The sequence below is a fragment of the Humulus lupulus genome, chromosome 3, assembly GCF_963169125.1.
Source record: "Humulus lupulus chromosome 3, drHumLupu1.1, whole genome shotgun sequence".
NCBI lineage: Eukaryota > Viridiplantae > Streptophyta > Magnoliopsida > Rosales > Cannabaceae > Humulus > Humulus lupulus.
In genome coordinates, this window is record NC_084795.1 from 147,344,762 (window position 1) to 147,365,612 (window position 20,851).

The following is a 20,851-nucleotide window of genomic DNA, read 5'->3' on the forward strand; positions in this document are numbered from 1 at the left end:
AGCTTGGAGTTCTGACCTTTCTTCGCCTATTCGTGGGTCAATGTCATTGCGTTGGGCATCATTACTGTCCTCTTTTTGCTGAGGTTCTTCTGTCCCACAAGTAACTTCTACTTCCTGGGACTCTTCACCTCTGACATTTATGACCGTAGCTTGCTGCCCGGGTTGTGATTTTCCCTTCATAGAAATTCTATAGCATTCTCTGGCAGCGAGCTGATCACCTCTGACAGTGCATATTCCTGCAGCTGAGGGGAATTTTATTGCTAAGTGGCGGATAGAGGTTATGGCTTCAAATGCCATCAGCACAGGTCGGCCCAAAATCGCATTGTATGCAGCTGGACAGTCGATTACCACGAACTCAAGTAACTTGGAGACAGTCCGTGAGCCTTCTCCCAATGTTACCACTAATTTGATTATCCCGATGGCTGCTGACCCTTCACCAGAAAACCCATATAGAGTCATTGAGGTCGTCTTCAATTCTGTTACAATCAACCCCATTTTTTTCCAAGGTGGACCTGAAAAGTAGATTCACAGAACTCCCGCTATCTACTAGTGTCCTCTGGACCTTCCGGTTAGCGAGCTGAACGGTTATGACCAAGGGATCGTTATGTGGGAATTGGATGTGGCTAGCATCCTCTTCTATAAAAATGATTGGTTGTTTTTCCAATCACTGTTGTTTTGATAATCATTGTTCTGGGACGAACTCCACTCTGTTATGGGATTTCAGTTCGTTAATGTACCTTTTCTAGGCCCCATAGCTCGTGCTTGCCAGAGGAAGTCCTCCTAAAATGGTGGCTATATCTCCCCCTATTATCGGAGGAGGATCGTCCTGATTCGCTTGAGCTCAAGTTTGACTTACTGGAGCTTCGGGGACTGACAGAGGGTTTGGTCCAGCGGGCTGATTAGGGACCACCAGATTTCGGGCTCATTGGGCCAAAGGTTCTGCTCTTATGAGAGTTTCGATCTCATCCCTCAGCTGTCGATAGTCATCAGTGTTATGACCAATATCATTATGGAATTGGGAGAACTTCGAAGAATCTCTCTTCGCCCTCTGGTTCTTCAACGATTCTAGCTTCTTCCACGGAAGGCGAGCAGAATGTTCCAGGAAGATGTGCTCCTTAGTGTCTATTAGGTCGGTATAAGTAGCGTAAACACATTTGAATTTCTCCCAGAATTATTTTTCTTCGTTCCGCTCTGGTTGCCCTCACCATTTCCCTTCCTTTTGTTATTCCCTTGGTTATTCTGGGTAACAATTTGAGCCGTAGTTGCAACGTCCGTTACCGCTCCAATGGGCTGGACAGGGAGCTAGCTGGTTCCTGCGACGGAAGCTCGCACTTCCTCTAGGTTAATCCATTCTTAAGCTCGGGCCAAGAATTCGTCCACACTCTTAACTCCTTTCCTTTGGAGTTCTTGCCACAGGTCACCCCCGACGAGGATTCCTGTCCTTAGTGCCATGAGCTTGGAGCTGTCATCAACATCCCTAGCTTGTGCATCAACATTGGCAAACCGACTTAGATATGCCTTCAACGTTTTTCTAGGTTGTTGGTTTACATTGGCTAATGAACCAGCCTCAACTCGAGCTGCTTATGAAGCTCGGAATGCTTTTTTGAACTCGGAGGAAAACTTCTTCTACAAGCTTATGGAATGTCTCTTGTAGTGCTTAAACCACTGCCTAGCTGGCCCGACCAGAGTTGCAGGGAATAAAATACACCTTAGATCGAGTCCGAAATTGTGGGCCATTATCATGGTGTTAAACATTCCAAGGTGGTCTGACGAATCTCCATCTCCATCAAATTTTGACAAGCATGGCATTCTGAAGCCTATTGGATATGTGGTCGCTGCAATATTTGGAGCGAAAGGCTCGAGCTCATCCTCTGAGTTGAAATTGTCTTTGTATTTTCCAGATAAAAATCGCTTCATTTGCTCTTCCATCAGAGCAAGCCTCTCGAGGGTTTGGTCTCTGGTCCCTTGGTTACATGGGGGCTATTCGATAGCTCCCATCCTATCGTATACATTTGATGTGTTATTGTCCCTCCAAGCTTGAGCTTGGTTTGGTGGGGAATTCCCATTATCTCGTACTATGGACGAACCTCCCTCTTGTCGAGTATAACTAACATCTTCATTCCGAGCTGGATTCCTTCTCTGCGAATTCAAGCGATCACGAAAATCGGGTTGCGACTCGTACCGAGGACTTTGCGCTGAACTCAACTGATTTCTTAGGTCGCCCTCGGACCTACCACTACGACGACTTTCAGTCCAGTAACTCCCATTTGCGAAGCTTACAGCTCGCGGTTGGGGCCAAGGATCTGGATTTTCAACATGTGTTTGTGGGATGTAAGTATTGGTAGATGGAGGATTTCTCTTATTGTCTCCATAAGCTAGAATGTCCCGTGTAGGACGAGATGGCGTCAGATGTCTTATAGGCGATGGGGGATGCCTTATTGGTGAGGCAATCCTTGTTCCATTAGGGCGGACTAAATTAGCCCGCCTATGTTCTACTCCATTGTCTCTAGTTCTTTGCGCCTGACGCTTCAATCGTGACGTAGGAGGGTTTGTTGGAACATTTTGTCTATGTGAGCCTGTCCCAGTCCCTTCTCGTGGATTTCCAGCGGCATTTCTAGGGACCTGTGAAGGAGGCACTGAACTTGTGGTGGCAGTTCTAACTGACTGACTGACATGTTGATGACCCCTATGAGGGCCAATGGGTTGAGCATTTTGGCGATCATGCCCTGTAGGTTCAGAACTTGGGGTGGCAATCCTGACTGATTGACTTTGTTTGGATCGATTATTCCTGTGGGACTTGTGAGACCCACTCTACCTCTTTCTGACATTAACGTCGGTTGCAAGAGGGGGTAACCGAGCCAAAACTTCCTCAATTTTCCTATTTGCCTTAGCAAGATGGCTTCTCAATTGCATGTTTTCCAATTCAACGATAGTTAGGTAGTCTGGATTTTGATTCGGTGGCAATGACGTCGAACTCCCAGTGTCGCCATGATCCGCCGGTTGTTTTCCCGGACGCTGGTGGATCTTAGGGCCATGTTCGTTCGAAACAGCGGTATGATGGGCCTCCTGCCCACCATGCTATTCTATCTCATTATCGTGCATTGAGCGAGTGAGCACCATGATGAGAATCGACTGGGATCTTGATGAAGCACTGATTTCCCTCTCAATGAAAGCACCAAACTGTTGACGCGATTTTTCGCCAACAGTGTATTAAGAAATAATAATGTAGAATAGCGCTTGATAAACCTTAATGAAAAATAAATGAATTCACTCAAGAACACAGAATTTTTAAGTGGTTCAGTGGTTAAAATCCATCTAGTCCACGAGTCTATATAATTGTTTTCTCTCTCTCTCTCTATTTTGGCAGAGTTTCATTTTTACAGAATAATGGTCCCCTTTCCTGTCCAATATTCCCAGTATTTATAAGGGAATTTCATGTTTAGATTTGGGTAAACGCGTGAGTCAATCATGCATTTACATAGTTATTACATTTAATACAAATAATTCCCATTTATATTGGGATATGATTTGATCACAAGGTAAATGTACTCCTAATATCTGGGACATTAAATATGACAACCTAGTCATAAATATATGTATAAAGGGATCTCGAGTCTCTGGGGATCCGTGGGTATACAATATACTAGAACTACCACGAGCTAGATATCTCCTCCAAGCTCGTGCTTCGACAGCTGCTTTAGTATTCTGAGCCCGTGCTTCACAGCCTTCATGTCCGTAGCTCGGGTTAAACCCAGGACGCCTAACACCACGCGTAACCACATGAAATTGGAGTTGTCCACGTGGATAATAAGCATATATCATTCCCTTGGTTATTTCTCCGTATATTTATTTGTCAGCTGTACCTGAGCTGAGTGAGTGAACTCGGACTAAAATTAGAGTACAATAGTAGTAAAGGTCGAACCCACGAGGACTATTATTCAATTTATCATTCAAAATAAAAACAAGAATTAAATAGGGGATTTTGTTTCAATATTTAATAACATAAAATAAATTAACAAACAAAGAACAATTGGATAATATGATTTTAAAGAAACAATTAAGAACTATTCTCCACCTTCAACAATCAATCTATTAATAATGACGAATAATATTCCCTATTCCCAATTAAACTATCCCCGCAGATAACACTTAAGCATTCAATTATCCCAGCTTCCCTAATATAATTAATTAAAGCTAAGCGCTCTTAATTAATCCTTTTTACCAAGCAATAAATACATTAAGCATTCGATCTATTTAACCCAAGAAAAGCATTACATTCAATGGAAACAAGTTAATCCATGCAACAAATTCATTAAGCATGTAATTCACTTAACCTAGTTTCTATTCTTCATCACAATTAAAATCCCCGTCACAATACCCTAATTGAAATTTATCACTCTACTTAGAATCCTAAACTATAAGATCAATAGCAATCCTAAGATGATAGTAGAACAATGCAAAACCCTAATTAGTGGCCATCTAAACAAGATTTTACAAGAATCATAGCATTCAAATAGAAAAATAGAACCAATTTAATACAAGGGAATAGAAGGAATAAAATTCATCAATGCATTCAAGATCTCATGTCTAGGATTTTGAAATAACCATCAACTACAAAGAAAACTACTCCATAATCACACTCATATTCACAACACATAAATATTAAATGAAAATAAATGAGTTTTGAGAAGAAAGAAAAAATAGATTGAAGAATGTAGATGATGATGTCTTTTCTCCTGCTCTGCTGCTCTCGCCTCTAAAATTCGCAATGCAAAGTTATTATAAAAGTTAACCCTAACCCCTTTAATAGCCCTTTCAAAAATACATTTAAAATTCAAAAATTAAGGAAAAAATCAATCACCGGTCGTGACCAGTGTTTCTTAGCGGCCGCAGCCACTGGAACATGTATTTTCCAGAAAATCGGGCTTCGGTTGCGACCTGGGACATTGCTGGCCACTGCCGTTGGGCTTTGTTAGTGTGGTCGTGGCCTGGGATGTGGTTAGCCACGACCATAGCATACTTATAATTCTGAGCTGAACATTGCTTGTAAAACATCCCAAATTCATTCTTTTTCATCCAAATATCTTGAAAATCCTAAAAATACAAAATAAACTAATCAAACATATATAAATAGAAAATCGAGTGCATAATCATAAAAGAATGATGAATTAAAAATAGAAAAATTCGATACATATCAAGCATATATTGATTGCTTATTATTATTGATAGAATAATACTATATGAATATTAGAAAATTCTCAAATTCGTTATTGTGAATACAATCTTGTATTAGTACGAGATGATTAAGATTGTAGGGAATGAATTTAAATAGTTCGCAGTAAAACAAAGTTATATGGAATCTTTGGATTAAATATTGTAAGTACAGTTCACTAGTATTATGAATACATGTAATCTAGATCCGGATTACTGATATAGTAGGTGTACGCCCTAAATATCCACGGGTTATTAGCGAGCTGGAAAAGGGCATAATTCTATCAGCCACGTGGAGGTCACCTACCCGGAGCTGCTATTACAAGTCTCTACCTCTTTAGCTCGAGATAGCCAAAGGTTTAGTGAGATTACTAAGGCATCGGGTCAGCAGTGTGGACACCACGAGCTAGGACTACATCAAGCTCGGGGTACGAGCTTGAGCTGACACCTCCGACCCTTAATAAAGTCAACCACGCAATGTAAACATGCATATATCAGACATCACGTGTCTGCCCCATTCCTGAATTCTCGGACACGCAGCATAAACGTGCGTGTTCAGGCACCCCACGACTGATTTGGGCCCTGCGGCCCATTATCCCCCTTACCTATTGATTAGACCACACTTCATTGTCAGGTTTTAGGAATTAATCATGAATGTCACAGAAGTGACATGATGGGTAAGAATGTCACGGGATGACCTCCTTTGCCAACACCCAGGTGTCCTCTCCCTATAAATATGGAGACCCTGGGAGTTGCAAAGGGTTGGCTTCTAATTTGTAAAGAAATACCCTGTAAGGAATATCAGAGATATATCAATAATATTGATTGGTGGACTAGAAAGATTTTTAACCTTTGAACCACCTAAAAAAGTATTCGAGTTATAATCATCCTTTGAGATCATTCATCTATTACAGTTCACCATTTAGCACTAATCCCTCTCCTTATTCATATAATTATCTGTTGCCGAAGAACCGCGTCTGCAATAGGACATCTTAGTGGATGTACTTTGTATAAAGTGGTTACACATGAACGGTACCCGATATATTTTTAATACATAATAATATTCTTTTAAGGGTTGACTTTTGGAACTACAATATTATTGAGCTCAAATTCATAAATTAGTTTATGAATTAACCTTCACTGGTAAAGTTAACGGTACTTAAGTAAACAAGATATAATTAAAGAGGATAAATGGTAATTAATTCTTACTTTAATTATGAACCATTAATAAATGATTGAATTGTATGTAGTGATTAAATCGATGGACACTTTTTATACTTAAAAGTAATCAGTAAATAAATGTCTATAATTACGATAGTGTAATCTCATATTTTTAGTGGAATAATATTGAGATTAATAAATTAAGTTTGTTATATTAAAGAATTTTAATTAATAATCTAAATTTATTGGACATTTAAATTCTAAGTCCATAGGTCCCTGAGATGACTCTATCATCACTATTCAAGATAATAGTTGAAGTTGGAAAGAAAAACAAGAAATGACATATTTTGAAGAAATTTGTTCTTCAAGGTCAAATATGTAAATGAAACAAATTAATTGATTAATATATTAGTTTTCGAAATTAATAAATCAATTAATATACTTTTTTTAAAATAAAATAGGGATTTTCGAAAATGACATTTAAATAATTAAGATAATTAATTTTGAATTAATTAATTTTATTTATTTACATAATGTGAAAAGATAATTAAGATGATTCAAAATTGGTTTGAATTAATTTCAAATTTATTCATTAATTAATTAGTGTTGACCCTCGTTTTGGTCAACGACATAGAGTCAAATAAACGACAGGAGATTAGTACGATGCTTAAGAAAACAATCTAATGGAAAGTAAATGACACAAAGAATTATAGTGATTCGGCCCCAACGATTGGTAATGACCTACATCCACTTGATACTATTATTAATATTGAGCTTCAAATGTGTAATCAAAGAACTAGGGTTCCTGAGTTTCACAGACCTTAGAAGGAGAAAACAATACAAACGATGGATAATAGTAATGCAATTCGGAAAAAGATCCAAAGATCCCCCCTTGAGCTATTTCTTGTATATTTATAGGCTCAAGGAGGGTTACATGAGTCAATTAATCACATCTTTCCTTAAATAACGGATCTTCAGGTTATAATGAAGAGATATTCTCGAATATCATTACAACTGTACAGATTTACACATAAATAAATGGAGTATACGATCAAGCTGGTCGTATATAAAATTTGAACTCTGCATACAGAAATATCTCTGGTCGATAGACGAGCAGCATCTCTGCCAAGTGTCGGCCACGTGTCGAAAATTCTTGCCACGTCATCAACAGCTGTTTTTTTGGATAAACAATTAGTTATCAAGTTTAGATATTTTTGAATAAATTATTATTAAATAATAATTAAATAAAAGTTGTTAAGACACATCATGAAATTGGAATATGTCATAGGCCAATCACAATCATTTATTTTTTTTTTATCCTGAAGATTATCTCAGACCTAAATAATCCAAGATCTGATGAGTTGAGTACATACTCTATGTTCCAACACACTTAGAGTAGTCAAAAGACTGCTTTGGATTGAATGATCGTTAAATGTACTAAAAGATAACAAAAATTGGTAAAACCTCATCTTTTTTTATCTTTATAATTAATGTTTTGCATATTAATTAATCCGATTATTTAAACATGATTTAATTGAGTTTCCCATTTAAATGAGATTTTTTTTATTTTATAAACTATTTTTGGAGAAGATACAAAATGTAACTTATTGGGAAAGTACATTTTGATAAGCTAAAGTTAAAAGCTTTACTTTAGCCAAACAATAGTTTCGTAGAAATATATAAGCACAATAGATAAAATAAATACAAAATTTGAATTTGAATTAGGAACATTATTATCATACATACCATTACTACTTCAAAAATATTTAATAAGATAAGGGATAATATAAATAAAAACGTATTACTACTACTCCAGAGAATAGAGGGAATAAAATCGGAAAACAGTTCACGTGTGATTTAGTTTTGGTTGCAATCCAGCGTTTTTTTTACCATTTCTTATTCCTATTCAGTTTAACCATTTAATTATTATTATTCTATTCAATTCAAATCTCAACACATAATCATTTATCAAAATATTATTCGATTATCAAATCTTCAAATATTTTAGATTTAAATAAACCCTATAAAAATGAGAATAAGTATGTAGTCATTTTTCAAAAAGACAAAATTAACCCTATATAAGTATATGTTTGTTGAACTAAAAAACAATTGGCCTTTATTCTAAAAATCAAAAAACAAAACAATTCTCGTTCGCTCACTGGTAAGGGTCATTACTAGCAAAACCGATTCTCTTCTAGATTTTGGAGGGAGTGGTGACAGGTTTTTTTTACCCTTTTAATCTTTATAAAAATTGTAACATTATCATTTGTCAAAAGAAAAAAGTTGTAACATTATTAGTAACACTTTTCGATCATAATAAAGTTTTTTTCTGACAAATATTATTTATTTATTTTGACTGAACAATATTTACTGTTGGGTTGGGAAAATGAAGGCACTTCTTCCTTTTTCTGCGTCATCAAATTTTGATTCTTTTGGTTTGGTTTGGTTTGGTTTGTGTAATATGTAGAGTTTAACTGTTCAATGCGCATTTATTGAATTTATTATAATTAATATTTTGTTTAATGTAAGCTGTTTTCTGTTTTGGTCTGTTCATGTTCTGTTGAATTAAAAAAAAGGATAACGATTTAAGAGAATACCGGAAAAGGGAACTTTTCTTTGACAGCAATAATGGAAAATAGTGGAATCTCTGCAATGGGTCTCCACCGATTATGGCATTTATTTTTGTTTCCTTGTGTACCTTTGTAACAGTTCTATCCTATTTTGGTTAAACGACAATATTTGCTAGACAGGTCATTTTTCCAAATGTGGTTCGGGAAACATGCATTACTTACATAAATATATATATGTATGTATATAATATTATTCATACCTATAGGTTCTAAATTATTTGTGGAAAGTTTTTCTTTTTTTTTTTTTTAAAAAAAAAACTATATGAATTTATGAAACAACACAATTTATACACAAACGCACATTCATATATACTAGGAAATCCCTTTTAGTCTCTATTATTGCTTAGAACCCTTTGTTAATCTTTCTCTCTCTCTCTCTCTTTGCTGGGATAGAGATTAAAGGAGACCTTTTTCTTTTGTTGAGGGGACAAATGGGAAGTTTGAAGTTGAAGAGTTCAAAGGCAGCGTGTCCCACATATAGACATTGTTCTGAGTGGGCAATTGAGTACATGGACTACTGTCTTTGCAATGTGAAAGATGTCGTTTCGTTAAGTTTGGGTGTAGTTAGTGTTATTAGTTGGGGCGTAGCTGAAGTACCTCAAATCATCACGAATTACCAACAGAAATCTTCTGAGGGTCTCTCTATTGCTTTTTTGATCACTTGGATTGTTGGGTATGTTTTTTTTCTTTGTTCTAAATGTCATTTTCTTTTCTGAACCTTATTTTAGTTGCATGTTGCTTTCTGTTGTTATTGTTGTTGTTGGTACTATAGTTTTACCATATGTTGCCTTGACCAGTCTGGCTAAATTTTATTATGCGTCTTTCATTCAAAGACCATATTTTTTCACCTATTTAAGATGAATATTAACTGCTTCAATCTCCATCGCCAGATTTTATTTGGAAAGTTTGGCTGATCTACAGTATCTTTATAATCTGGTTAATGAACTAACTGCATAAGCTTAATTTGTCTTTGTTTGGACTATTACACTAAACTTGTTGAATATGACAAGTCAATTGAGTATATCATTCCAAGAGTGTTCGGAAGATTAATTAGAGATGTATAGCATTTTGATATGATTTGTTCCCTTAGCCATTGAATTTTGGTTTTAAGGATCCTCATTGTATCATGTTGCTAGTAAATTTGATAAAGTATTCATGTTATATTTTCTCTTGAAATTATTAGAAAGACTTTTTATTCCATGCAAAAGTATAAAGAACCAAACACAAATAATAATAATAATTGTAGGAAATGAAGTTGGTTGTCATATGTTGGCAACAAATAATTTATGTTTCCAAGTGTTGTTTCAGTTTCCTAGTTTATAGGAATTCCTATTTATTGTATTTATTAGGGTCTTAGATGTATGGTGTATATATAGCCTAGTTGTAAAAGATAGAGAATGCATAAATAAAAATAATTTCTCGCATACCATTTTCTTCATAGTATTTGAGCAAAAAAAGCTCAAAATTGGGATTTTTTTTAGCCCTCTCTTAAAAATTTAGGGTTTTGTATTCTTGAGGTACAATTCTAGAAAACCTTTTTCGAGTGTTATTCTATTCTCACCTTCGACCCAGGGAGATTGTCCAGCTTTTGATCGGCGGAACTGCGAACTTCGGTGCCCAGCAAAGCCGTGAGCCCCATGCGCCTCCGTCATCCTTTGCCAGCTACACCACGCACCAGTGCGTGTAGGCGCGTGATTGCTCCGACGACCTCTTTTTCAATTGTCTTCCTCCTCAGCGCCTTCTTCGTCTCCGGCACGCCACTCATCCGTGCTCCATTGCCTTGTCTCGAGTATTTCTCTATGGCAGAACAAAGCTCTTCACAATATTTCTCTTTAGTTGCACAACAAAGCAACACTCATGCACTCCAGGTTATTCAAACCCCTCATACCCATTGGATTGTGGAGTCCGGTGCTTCAGATATATCAATATTTTCATTTTTTAGCAAATGCTCCAATGATAGCACTATCCGCTAGCTGATGGCTCGTGTTCGAGGATAGACGGAATTAGGACCATAACAATCACACCAAGTCTTGTTTTAAATTCTGTTCTTTATGTTCTCAAACTTGATTGTAATTTAATCTCAGTGATCAAAGTGAATAGAGATCTTAATTGTGAAGCTAAATTTACTGCTAATTTTTGTGTGTTTTCAGGATGTGAAATTGAGGATGATGATTGGCTAGGCTGAGTTCAGCAAGGGCTTGTATCTGCTAAAATCAAAACCCCCGAGTCTAACCATGGAAATCATTGTTGTCTCTCCAGTATCAATCTTACATCAGTAAATCAGTCCAATAAAATCAATACAATCACATTATGGCATTACCGTCTAGGTCATCCATATTTCGTGTACCTCAAACACTTATTCCCATCCCTATTTGTCATAAAAAACTCTCAGTCTCTCCGGTGTGATATCTGTCAATTTTCTAAGCACTCTTGTCATTCTTTTGTCCCAAGACCTCATCAACCCTCTCATTCCTTTTCACTCATTCATGGGGATATTTGGGGACCATCCAAAATTCAGAATATCAGTGGGACGAGTTGGTTCTTGTTATTAGTTGACGATTATAGCCGCTTAAGTTGGACATTCCTCATGAAAGAAAAGTCTGAAACAAATAAGATTTTCCAAAACTTCCACAAAATGATTCAAACCCAATTTCAAACAAACATTCAGGTATTAAAAATCGACAATGCTCGTGAATTCTTCAATTCTGTCCTTGTATCATATTTGCAATCGCATGGGATTGTTCATCAAAGTTCTTGCGTCGACACACCACAACAAAATGGTGTGGCCGAACGCAAAAATCGCCATTTACTTGAGGTAGCTCGATCCCTACTTTTTTCATCTCATATTCCAAAAAGATTCTGGGGTGAAGCTGTCCTCACAGCCACTTATCTCATAAATAGAATGTCATCACGAATCCTAAAGTTGAAAACTCTGCTGCAAATCCTTCTTGAATCATATCCTGACTCACATCTTGTGTCTCAAATTCCCCTTCGTGTCTTTGGCTGTGTTGTATTTGTCCATGTTCATTCATCACACCGAAGCAAACTCGATGCTTGTGCCACCAAATTTATCCTTCTTGGCTACTCATCCAATAGAAAAGGCTACAAATGCTACTGTCCAATTTCCAAAAAGTTGTTTTACTCTATAGACGTCACTTTCTTTGAAGAATAGCCTTATTACACCAATTCTACAATTCCGAGGGAGAACTATAGTCAGGAATTGCAAAATTGGGACTTTGTTTCTCTCATTGACAATACAGTTGATTCTCCTCCGAATACTTATCCTCACAACACAATTCTTCCAAGAACATCACTAACTCCTTCTGTTGCCCATACTCCAAACTATTCAGTTGAATCACATGAGCCAAGAAATTCTCATCCATAGTCCTATCCACATTCCAAGCAAAGAGGTCCAACCTTATCATTCAGCCAAATCAAATGAGTCAAGAACTCCTCATCCAATCTCTTCAAGTCTTGCTCCCATCCCAAGCAAAGAGATCCAGGTTTACTCAAGGAGAAAGAAACAACTAGCAAGCATTGAACAAACCACTACACAAACTCAGCAAGGTCAAGAATATGATCCGATCCCATTCATCCTTGAAAAAACGCAGGAAGACGCTCGACCGGAAGCTATTATGGAAGAAAATGTGTTAGGTGATCTGAACATCCCCATTGCTCACAGAAAGGGGGTACGCTCTTGCACTCAACATCCCATTCACAATTATCTGAGTTACTCAAGCCTATCTCCTACATCTAGAGCCTTTATCACCTCCTTGGACCTAGTTCAGGTTCCCACATCGGTACAGGAAGCCCTACAAATTCCTGATTGGAAGGCTGCCACGATGGAAGAACTTAGAGCACTTGAAAAGAATGAAACATGGATTCTCACAGATCTACCTCTTGGCAAACGCACAGTTGGCTGCAAATAGATCTTCTCAGTCAAGCATAAGGCAGATGGAAGCATTGAAAAATTCAAGGCCCGCTTAGTGGCCAAAGGATTCACTCAATCCTATGGCATTGATTACCAAGAGATGTTTGCTCCTGTTGCTAAGTTGAACACCATCCGAGTTCTCTTGTCGATTGCAGTAATCAAAGAATGATCTTTATTCCAACTTGATGTAAAGAATGCGTTTCTTAATGGAGATCTAGTGGAAGAAGTATACATGGATATCCCTCTAGGATTTGAGGACGATTCACTAAGAGAAAGGTGTGCAAACTCAAGAAATCCCTTTATGGCCTCAAGCAATCCCCTCGAGCCTGGTTTGATAGGTTTACGAAAGTTCTAAAGGGAGATGGCTATACTCTGTGCCTGTCAGCTCACACTCTGCTTGTAATACATTCAGCAGGAGGAAAACTAACAGTGTTAATAGTTTATGTTGATGATATTGTGGTTACAGGAAATTTAATGGAGGAAATTACTCATCTCAAGCAGCTCCTCTCCAGTGAATTTGAGATAAAGAATCTAAGACAATTAAGATACTTCCTAGGGATGGAAGTAGCAAGATCCAGCCTAGGCATCTCAGTCACTCAACTAAAATATGTCATCGACCTCTTATAGGAAACTGGGATGATTGGATGCAAGCCAGTTGACACACTGATGGATCATAATACCAAACTTGGAGCATAGACAGATAGAATAAAAGTTGATCGAGGAAGGTACCAACGTCTCGTGGGAAAATTAATCTACCTAACTCACACTCGGCCTTATATAAGCTTTGCTGTAAGTGTTGTTAGTCAATTTCTCAATAAACCCCCAAAAGAACGATGTTGTCTATCGGATTCTTAGGTACCTCAAAGGAACACTAGGATAAGGGCTAATGTTCAGAAAAACTTTTCACATGGATCTTAAAATCCACATAGATGCAAATTCGACAGGTTCTCTCACTGACTGAAGATCCACTTCCGGATACTTCTCCTATATTTGGGGAAATCTCGTATCTTGGCGCAGCAAGAAGCAGCAGGTAGTAGCTCGCAACAGTGTTGAAGCAGAATTTTGTGCCTTAGCACATAGAGTTTGTGAAGGAATATGGCTGAAACTCTTACTTGATGAACTCAGAATCTGCCTTGAAGGCCCTATAAATGTTTTCTGTGATAATCAATCAGCTATAGCAATTGCAAATAATCCAGTCCATCATGATAGAACCAAACATGTCGAAATTGATCATCATTTCATCAATGAGAAGGATGAAGGCAAGATCATCACCTTGAAGCATGTTCCCTCAAGACAACAGGCAGCTGACATCTTAACCAAAGCTCTCCATCGCCCTAATTTCAGTGAACTCAGCTCCAAACTAGGAATGTTTAGCATATATCATCTAGCTCGAGGGGGAGTGTAGGAAATCAAGCTAGTTATTGGTTGGCAGATGTTGGCAGCAAGGAATTTATGTTTCCAAGTGTTGTTTCAATTTCCTAGTCTATAGGAATTCTTATTTATTGTATTTATTTTTGAATATGAAGGGTGTTAGATGTATGCTGTAAATATAGCCTAGTTCTATGTTGTAAAAGATAGAGAATACAAAAATAAAAATAATTTCTCTCATACCATTTTCATCAATAATAATAATAATAAACAAAAGTATGGAATCTTGGAGAAGATGGCTGCTCTATACGTTTTATTTAAATCCTATTGATGTTTGAGGATCATATTGAATATTTTATTGATATTCCATTATAGCCTGTAAGTTTATTTCTTATATTTATTTATTTTTTTAACAATGAGCTCGATTTTGCAGAGACCTTTTTAATCTTTTTGGCTGTATGTTGGAACCAGCTACGGTTAGTTGATTTTTTCTATATTGAACTTTTAATTTTGTTTTTCAGTTGCACTTTTACCCTACTTAAAGTGGTAAACGTTATAAACATACATATTTTCTCTCCCTATGTCTTTGAAGCTAAATAGATACGTTTTGTTTGTAGTATATTTATAGTAAACAGGAGATCACCAAAAACTGTGTTCAAAGAAAACTAGATACATTCTGTCCATAGTATCTTTATAGTAAATAGAAGACCACCAAAATCTATGGTGCTCAAGCGTCATAGATTGGGGAACTAAACCTTTTATTCGCTATTATCAAGTGCACTATGACAAAAAAAAAAGTATTTGCTATTTACAGAACAGCTCCATGTTACTAGAAACTTAATGCAAACATTCTAAATATGGCCCATCTATTTGATGCAGTGCCTATATTTTTTTGTGTCATGGATGTACATGGTTTCAAATATGAGTTAGGATAAAGAGATCATGGCTTGTCCCTCTATGTTCTGTCACTAGCTATGTGTCTCTACATACATACATATATATAAATAGATAGATATTGTGCTAGTAAAGTACATAAGCATATATAATATGATGGTTTGCAACATGTCATAATCTGATGGTTTGCAAGGAAAATAGCTGATTGGTCTAGAGATACCGTCTCAGCAGCTTTAGCCTCGGTATTTCATGTGTTTCTTTCTGAAAACATATGTCTAGCTTACCAGAAATTAGTACTTTTTCCAAAAAATTATTTACAAAGAGCTAACTGTAACTTCATCCATTTGTTTGTGCAGCTTCCAACACAATACTATATGGCAATGGTAAGGCTTTTTTTACTGAACGAAAAAATTCTACTCCAAATTTATTTAAAATCATAGGATAATTAGCGGATCACTATTCACTAATTTCTTTTTTGGTATGCAGTTGTATACCGTTACTACCTCGATTCTTTTTGGACAGACCATATACTATAATTACATATATCACCAGCTGAAACCCAGAACAACACACCGAAAGGTAATAATTTTTATAACATAGGCCTTTTCAGAGGTAATTTAGTAATATGGATGTTAGGATCATGATTTTAGTTTAACACGATTAAACATATAGAAAGGCTAGAAACACTAATATTTGCATCACATGGTATGTCATGATTTTTAGATTAGATTTGATTTAAAAGTGGGATTATATTGCTTACTTGTGCTATTAAAAAAAATCATGTCACATCATTTCATGAAATTTTTGGTCCAAAAAACTAAGTGTTACTACTATATCATGTGGATTGGTAAATTATGTGAATTTGAGGGCTCCTTTTAAGGCATTATTGGCCCAAGGGAATGCAATGATATTAATTTTTAGGTCATGTTGAATGTGAAGCTAGGAAGAAAGAGACTGAAATAATGCTGCTTTGGGGTTATTACTTTAGAGTGACCACTAATTTGATGGACTTATAAGATTTGTGTGATAAGGTGCTTGCTTAGCTTTATAATGCTTCTAAGCCATTAAACTATATTGTAGAAAAGCTGTATAGTAATTATCCTTTTTTATATCAGGTTGGTTGATTCTTTTTTCTAAAAAGCACTTTTCATGATCAAATTTCTTGACCTTCTAACAGCTCCTTATTCATATTATCAGTCTTATTTACGGTTTTACTTAGGTTCTGCAAAGTATCTCCTTTGAGTATAGTTGTAACTCATATTGAATTTTATATGCATTGCAGGATCCTATGCCTAACAAGAGGGAGGTAGATGTAAAATCTAAGGGAAGCAGTAATGATGGTGATGAGAAGCAAGTTCATAATTCTGAAACAACTGTCAGAGTTGATATTTCAAGTCCACCTATTCAGCTTCCAGCCTTCCATCCAATTCTTTCCCCAGGAAGCGAATTGTACTATATGTATGTTTCTGTCCTCAAAGTTCTTGTTATTCTGACCATGGGTCTATAATATTGTCAAGACTAGTTTTTCACTTCTAATTTAAAATTGCAATAAATCTGGAAGTAGTAAAAAAGTAAAATTAAAGCACATGAATATGAATATAATATATAACATGTTGGATTGGATTGGTAAACATAGAAAAATGGGGGAAAGAAAAAAATTATAGTATTTATTTATCCTTTTCCGAATCATGGACCTGATAATATAAGCTGGCTTCATATTTTCTGTCTAGAAAAATCAAATTCAGTTTGCCTTCTTCTTGCTACTACATGTGTAAAAATGGTGAGGAAAAGATCATCTTTCTTTCTGTATTTTATTTCTGTGATACAAATTTACAACCTAGGGCTAGTATTATATAGGCTATACACTAATCACAACTTTAATTACAGAATACTAAACAATCCCTATAAATGAGGGAACTAGAAAGTCACACCCTTTGATTTCCATAACTGTCAACAATATGTTAAAATTTTCAAATAATTTTTACCTCAAAAACATGGTTTACTAGCACTCTTTTAAAAGTTTCTTTAAACATTACCAAGTTTATAAACCTGTATTGGAACTATGTAAGCACTACTTCAACTTATTTGTAGCCAACAACATCTTGGTTGGACTTGGTAGTATTCCCAACATAGAATGTATTCTTCTAAATTGTATGTAGTGCCACTACTTTTGCAGAAATGCAGAACCTGCTTTTAAGTTGGTCATTTCTCATTGATGTTATTTTCAGTACAATGTCAATTAACATTCTTCATCTTTCTCTCTAAAAAATCTTCAGGTCAGCAAGATCTCTATCAATGAGTTCTACTCCAACTCGAGGATCTGTTTTAGTGCAAAGAATGGCTTCTACATCACCTCATACCCGGAATTCACTTGAAGAGCCCTTGCTTGATCCATTGGTATCATCAACACAGTCTGAATTTCAACCACAAGTCAAGCCCTTGCTATCTGTGGTGAGCTTTATTAAGCTCATCCTGTTAAGATATTCTTCTAAATGTCAAGACAAACAACAAAATATCATATTTATTCTACACATGTATATAATATATATTTTTATATAGGTTTCAGCAATGAGCTTCCTTGGCACTACAAATCTGTATTTGACTGCATTTAACGAAATTCCAAGTCCTGGATTTGTGATTGGAGAACATAGAAATCAATTACAGGTAATCAAACTGGTCTTTCAATTGTTTTCTTTGCATGAACGTACATTATTTACATAGTGTCATTCAATGCTTGCAAGAAATGAATAACTTCGCACAATAAGCTGTTAGCCTTGAATATCGGCCTTGCTCCACTTTTCTTGCTCAATTCTTTATATTTTATTTAATGCCTGGTACGAAGGTCTTATTACAAACTGTGATTATTTTCAGGTGAAAGGTAGAATGCTAGGGGAGAATGGTCTTGGAGAAGCCACTGGAATGGGGAGTTTTCTTGGTTGGGGTATGGCAGCTATTTACATATGTGGTCGACTTCCACAAATTCTTTTAAATGTGAGATTTACCTCTCTAAGCAGCTTGTAATTTTGTGCTATTCTTTGTATTTCTTCAATTAGAGGACTGCTTGTTCTCCTTTGTAAATTCTTCTAATAATTTAGTGAAGTTTTTATTTTTAATTATTTCATATTAATACAATACTAGTACACTCTTTTCCCATAATTTAATTATCAGAACAATTCTGACTTCTGTTTTATGATCAACTTTTGCAGTTGCAAAAGGGTAATGCTGAGGTATGTGTTTTGACGTTCGAAGTTATATTTCTCTTTTCTCTCTCCTATGGTATGGTAAAGTGATAATACTTATGTTCCATGGTATGCAGGGGCTTAATCCCTTGATGTTTGTCTTTGCCTTGGTTGGAAATGCCACTTATGTTGCAAGGTAAGTATAAAATGCTTTTAGCCTTTGCTTTTTTTTTTTTTTTGGTTAGAATGTTGCAGTATTTACACCTTCAGTTCTACAGTACACAGTACATATTTTCTCTTGACCTTCATTCCATTGATCCCTAAACATTTGACAAAATTAACATTGTTTGTTTATTTGTGTAGCATACTTGTGAACAACATGGGATGGTCTAGAATTAAACCCAATTTACCATGGTTGGTGGATGCGGCAGTATGTGTGCTACTCGATACTTTTGTATCCTTCTCATTAGTAATTATATTACTAAATGCAGTGATAACTTGTGATCATTATCACTAATTTTAATTAACCACAAATTCACATATCCACTCTAGGCACCGCAAAAGATGAAGTTAGTAACTTGTTCAGTTTTACATGACTTGTATTAGTTGAAAAACCCATGCTAATCGTTTTTATTCTGCTATTTTTTAGAAGTAAAATTGATCTACAAATCTAGTAGGATTGTTATATAGGTTGCCTTTAATTTTTATTATTCTATTAACTTTGAAGGTAGAAATCTTGATTCTCACTGGCATTTTCCACCATTGAACACCTTAACATCTTTTAGATTCTCTGTCAGTTCATCTACTTCAACTATCGGAAACGAAAGGCTAAGAATATGAATAAACTCTCTTATGCAATAGTATAGATGGTGGACAATAAGATGGTTCCAAGGTCTATCTCTCTCCTTATAATGCAGGTAGTGTCAGTTAATTAGTTATACAAGATCATATTTTATGGAGAAACTAAAGAGGAGTGATTTGAGTTCTTTCTTTTTTGTTTTGGTTAGAAGAAAAGAGATCTCTTGTTTATTCTGGTGTATGTAAGTTATATTGACTTAGTGCTTTATAATGATTTGCTTCATCTCCAACTGCAGAGGTGATTTGCGGCGGCTACAGTAACTAATCTTCAACATTTTGAAGGCTCTAATGAGAACCATATTTTGCTTTTTATGATTGCGGCTTGTTATTATCTTATCAATTTGAAACGTTGAGGTTTCTATTTAGTTATATGCTTTTTTGTTTAGCAGTTTCTTTACGTACTTGTATACAATTTCTTATCAACATTAATAGAAAAGAAAGGCCAAATATTTGATCCGAATAATTACATATTAATTACTTTCCATAATTGATATTGTTGAATATGGATTGACATCGATTCTCGAATGCTTGTATGGTATGAGCCGAATGAAACTTCCAGTGGATACCTGCAAAAAAAAAGTATTTGATGTTGAAGTCAGGGATTCAATTACCCGATTTATTCTAACAAATATTTTAAATAGAGTAACATATCATAAGTCAAAATATCAATAACTAAATTTTCCTTTTCCAATAACGATCGACCAATCAACACTAATTAAGATACTTTTGAAGTTGATTGATTCACTTTATCATTCTGATCGAATCCTTGTTCGCCAAGCTACACCTACGTGTGGCCGGCCATATGCGAGCTAAGTCACTGACTTCTCCTCAAGCCTTATCTGTTTGTGAATTTTGCCAGCTACGTTTCTTGTTGTAACCGATCACATTCACAGAGATGCCACAGGTGCAGTTTTACTACTTCACTTCACTTGAGCTCGAGCACCTCCCTTCAACGTGTTTAATTTTTGATTTATTTGTGAGCTGAGAGATCATTTCTACTCGTCGTTTCGAAATTTGTGTATAACACACGTCATCTATGAAAGGTGGTTGTTATTTAGATCTTCAATGAACATTCTCAAAGTTCCCCAAACTAGGTTTTGCTCTAATTCTTTAAAGGCAAGTTCTTCCACAACATAATATTCAATTTAATGAAAAACGCTGCATTTAATGCGAATCTCATATAACACATTTGAAATATCCAAAATGAGGAGTTTTACATATTTCTATTTAAACAATTTGGTTTCTACAATTGTCCTTCGTTCCTTGTGTATACACGTGCTGGACAAGGAACGACCTTTTCAAGTCTGTTTTTCTTTAATGATGTGCAAGGTTTTGATTCCCTAACATTTTTAGGATAGAGGCTTGTCAAATCAAAGACGAGGAAACAATTAAGAAACGAAGGAAGGAGTGTAAAATTGTAACATCCTAACTTGACTAATGATATATATTAACGAATATTTATATAAACATTATTTGGACATAAGGCATTTTAGAACTATAGATTTTTAGCATACAACCCATAACTATAGATTATACCAATACTTCACAGATAATTCAATGCTAATGAGCATATCAACCGATTAGCTCTATGTGCATATACTAGTTTTCTTACCTCGAGT

At 35.8% G+C, this 20,851-nt stretch overlaps 1 protein-coding gene across 6 annotated transcripts; it reads left to right on the top strand.

The window, feature by feature from the left end:
• Window positions 1-8,500: 8,500 nt before the first annotated feature.
• Window positions 8,501-19,695, top strand: LOC133823210 (uncharacterized). 6 transcript variants are annotated; one of them, XM_062255850.1, is made up of 14 exons: window positions 8,501-8,533; window positions 9,396-9,675; window positions 14,735-14,777; window positions 15,552-15,578; window positions 15,682-15,774; window positions 16,478-16,653; window positions 17,472-17,646; window positions 17,755-17,859; window positions 18,067-18,186; window positions 18,402-18,422; window positions 18,512-18,570; window positions 18,738-18,828; window positions 19,160-19,291; window positions 19,469-19,695. In XM_062255850.1, exons 2-13 carry the CDS (start codon window positions 9,434-9,436, stop codon window positions 19,238-19,240), a joined length of 1,233 nt encoding a protein of 410 aa, XP_062111834.1. In that variant the 5' UTR covers window positions 8,501-8,533; window positions 9,396-9,433; the 3' UTR covers window positions 19,241-19,291; window positions 19,469-19,695. The 6 variants fall into 6 exon arrangements, with proteins under 6 accessions (XP_062111834.1, XP_062111836.1, XP_062111837.1 ...); XM_062255848.1 differs by having other exon boundaries at window positions 8,511-8,592; XM_062255852.1 differs by lacking the exon at window positions 9,396-9,675 and having other exon boundaries at window positions 8,506-8,533.
• Window positions 19,696-20,851: the final 1,156 nt, after the last annotated feature.

Excerpts from the sequence above, each read along its gene's own strand:
- LOC133823210 (XM_062255850.1), top strand. The coding sequence starts at position 9,434 with ATGGGAAGTTTGAAGTTGAAGAGTTCAAAGGCAGCGTGTCCCACATAT. Across the intron at positions 15,775-16,477 it reads CCAGAACAACACACCGAAAG|GATCCTATGCCTAACAAGAG; the intron begins GTAATAATTTTT and ends TATGCATTGCAG. Across the intron at positions 18,187-18,401 it reads TTCCACAAATTCTTTTAAAT|TTGCAAAAGGGTAATGCTGA; the intron begins GTGAGATTTACC and ends CAACTTTTGCAG.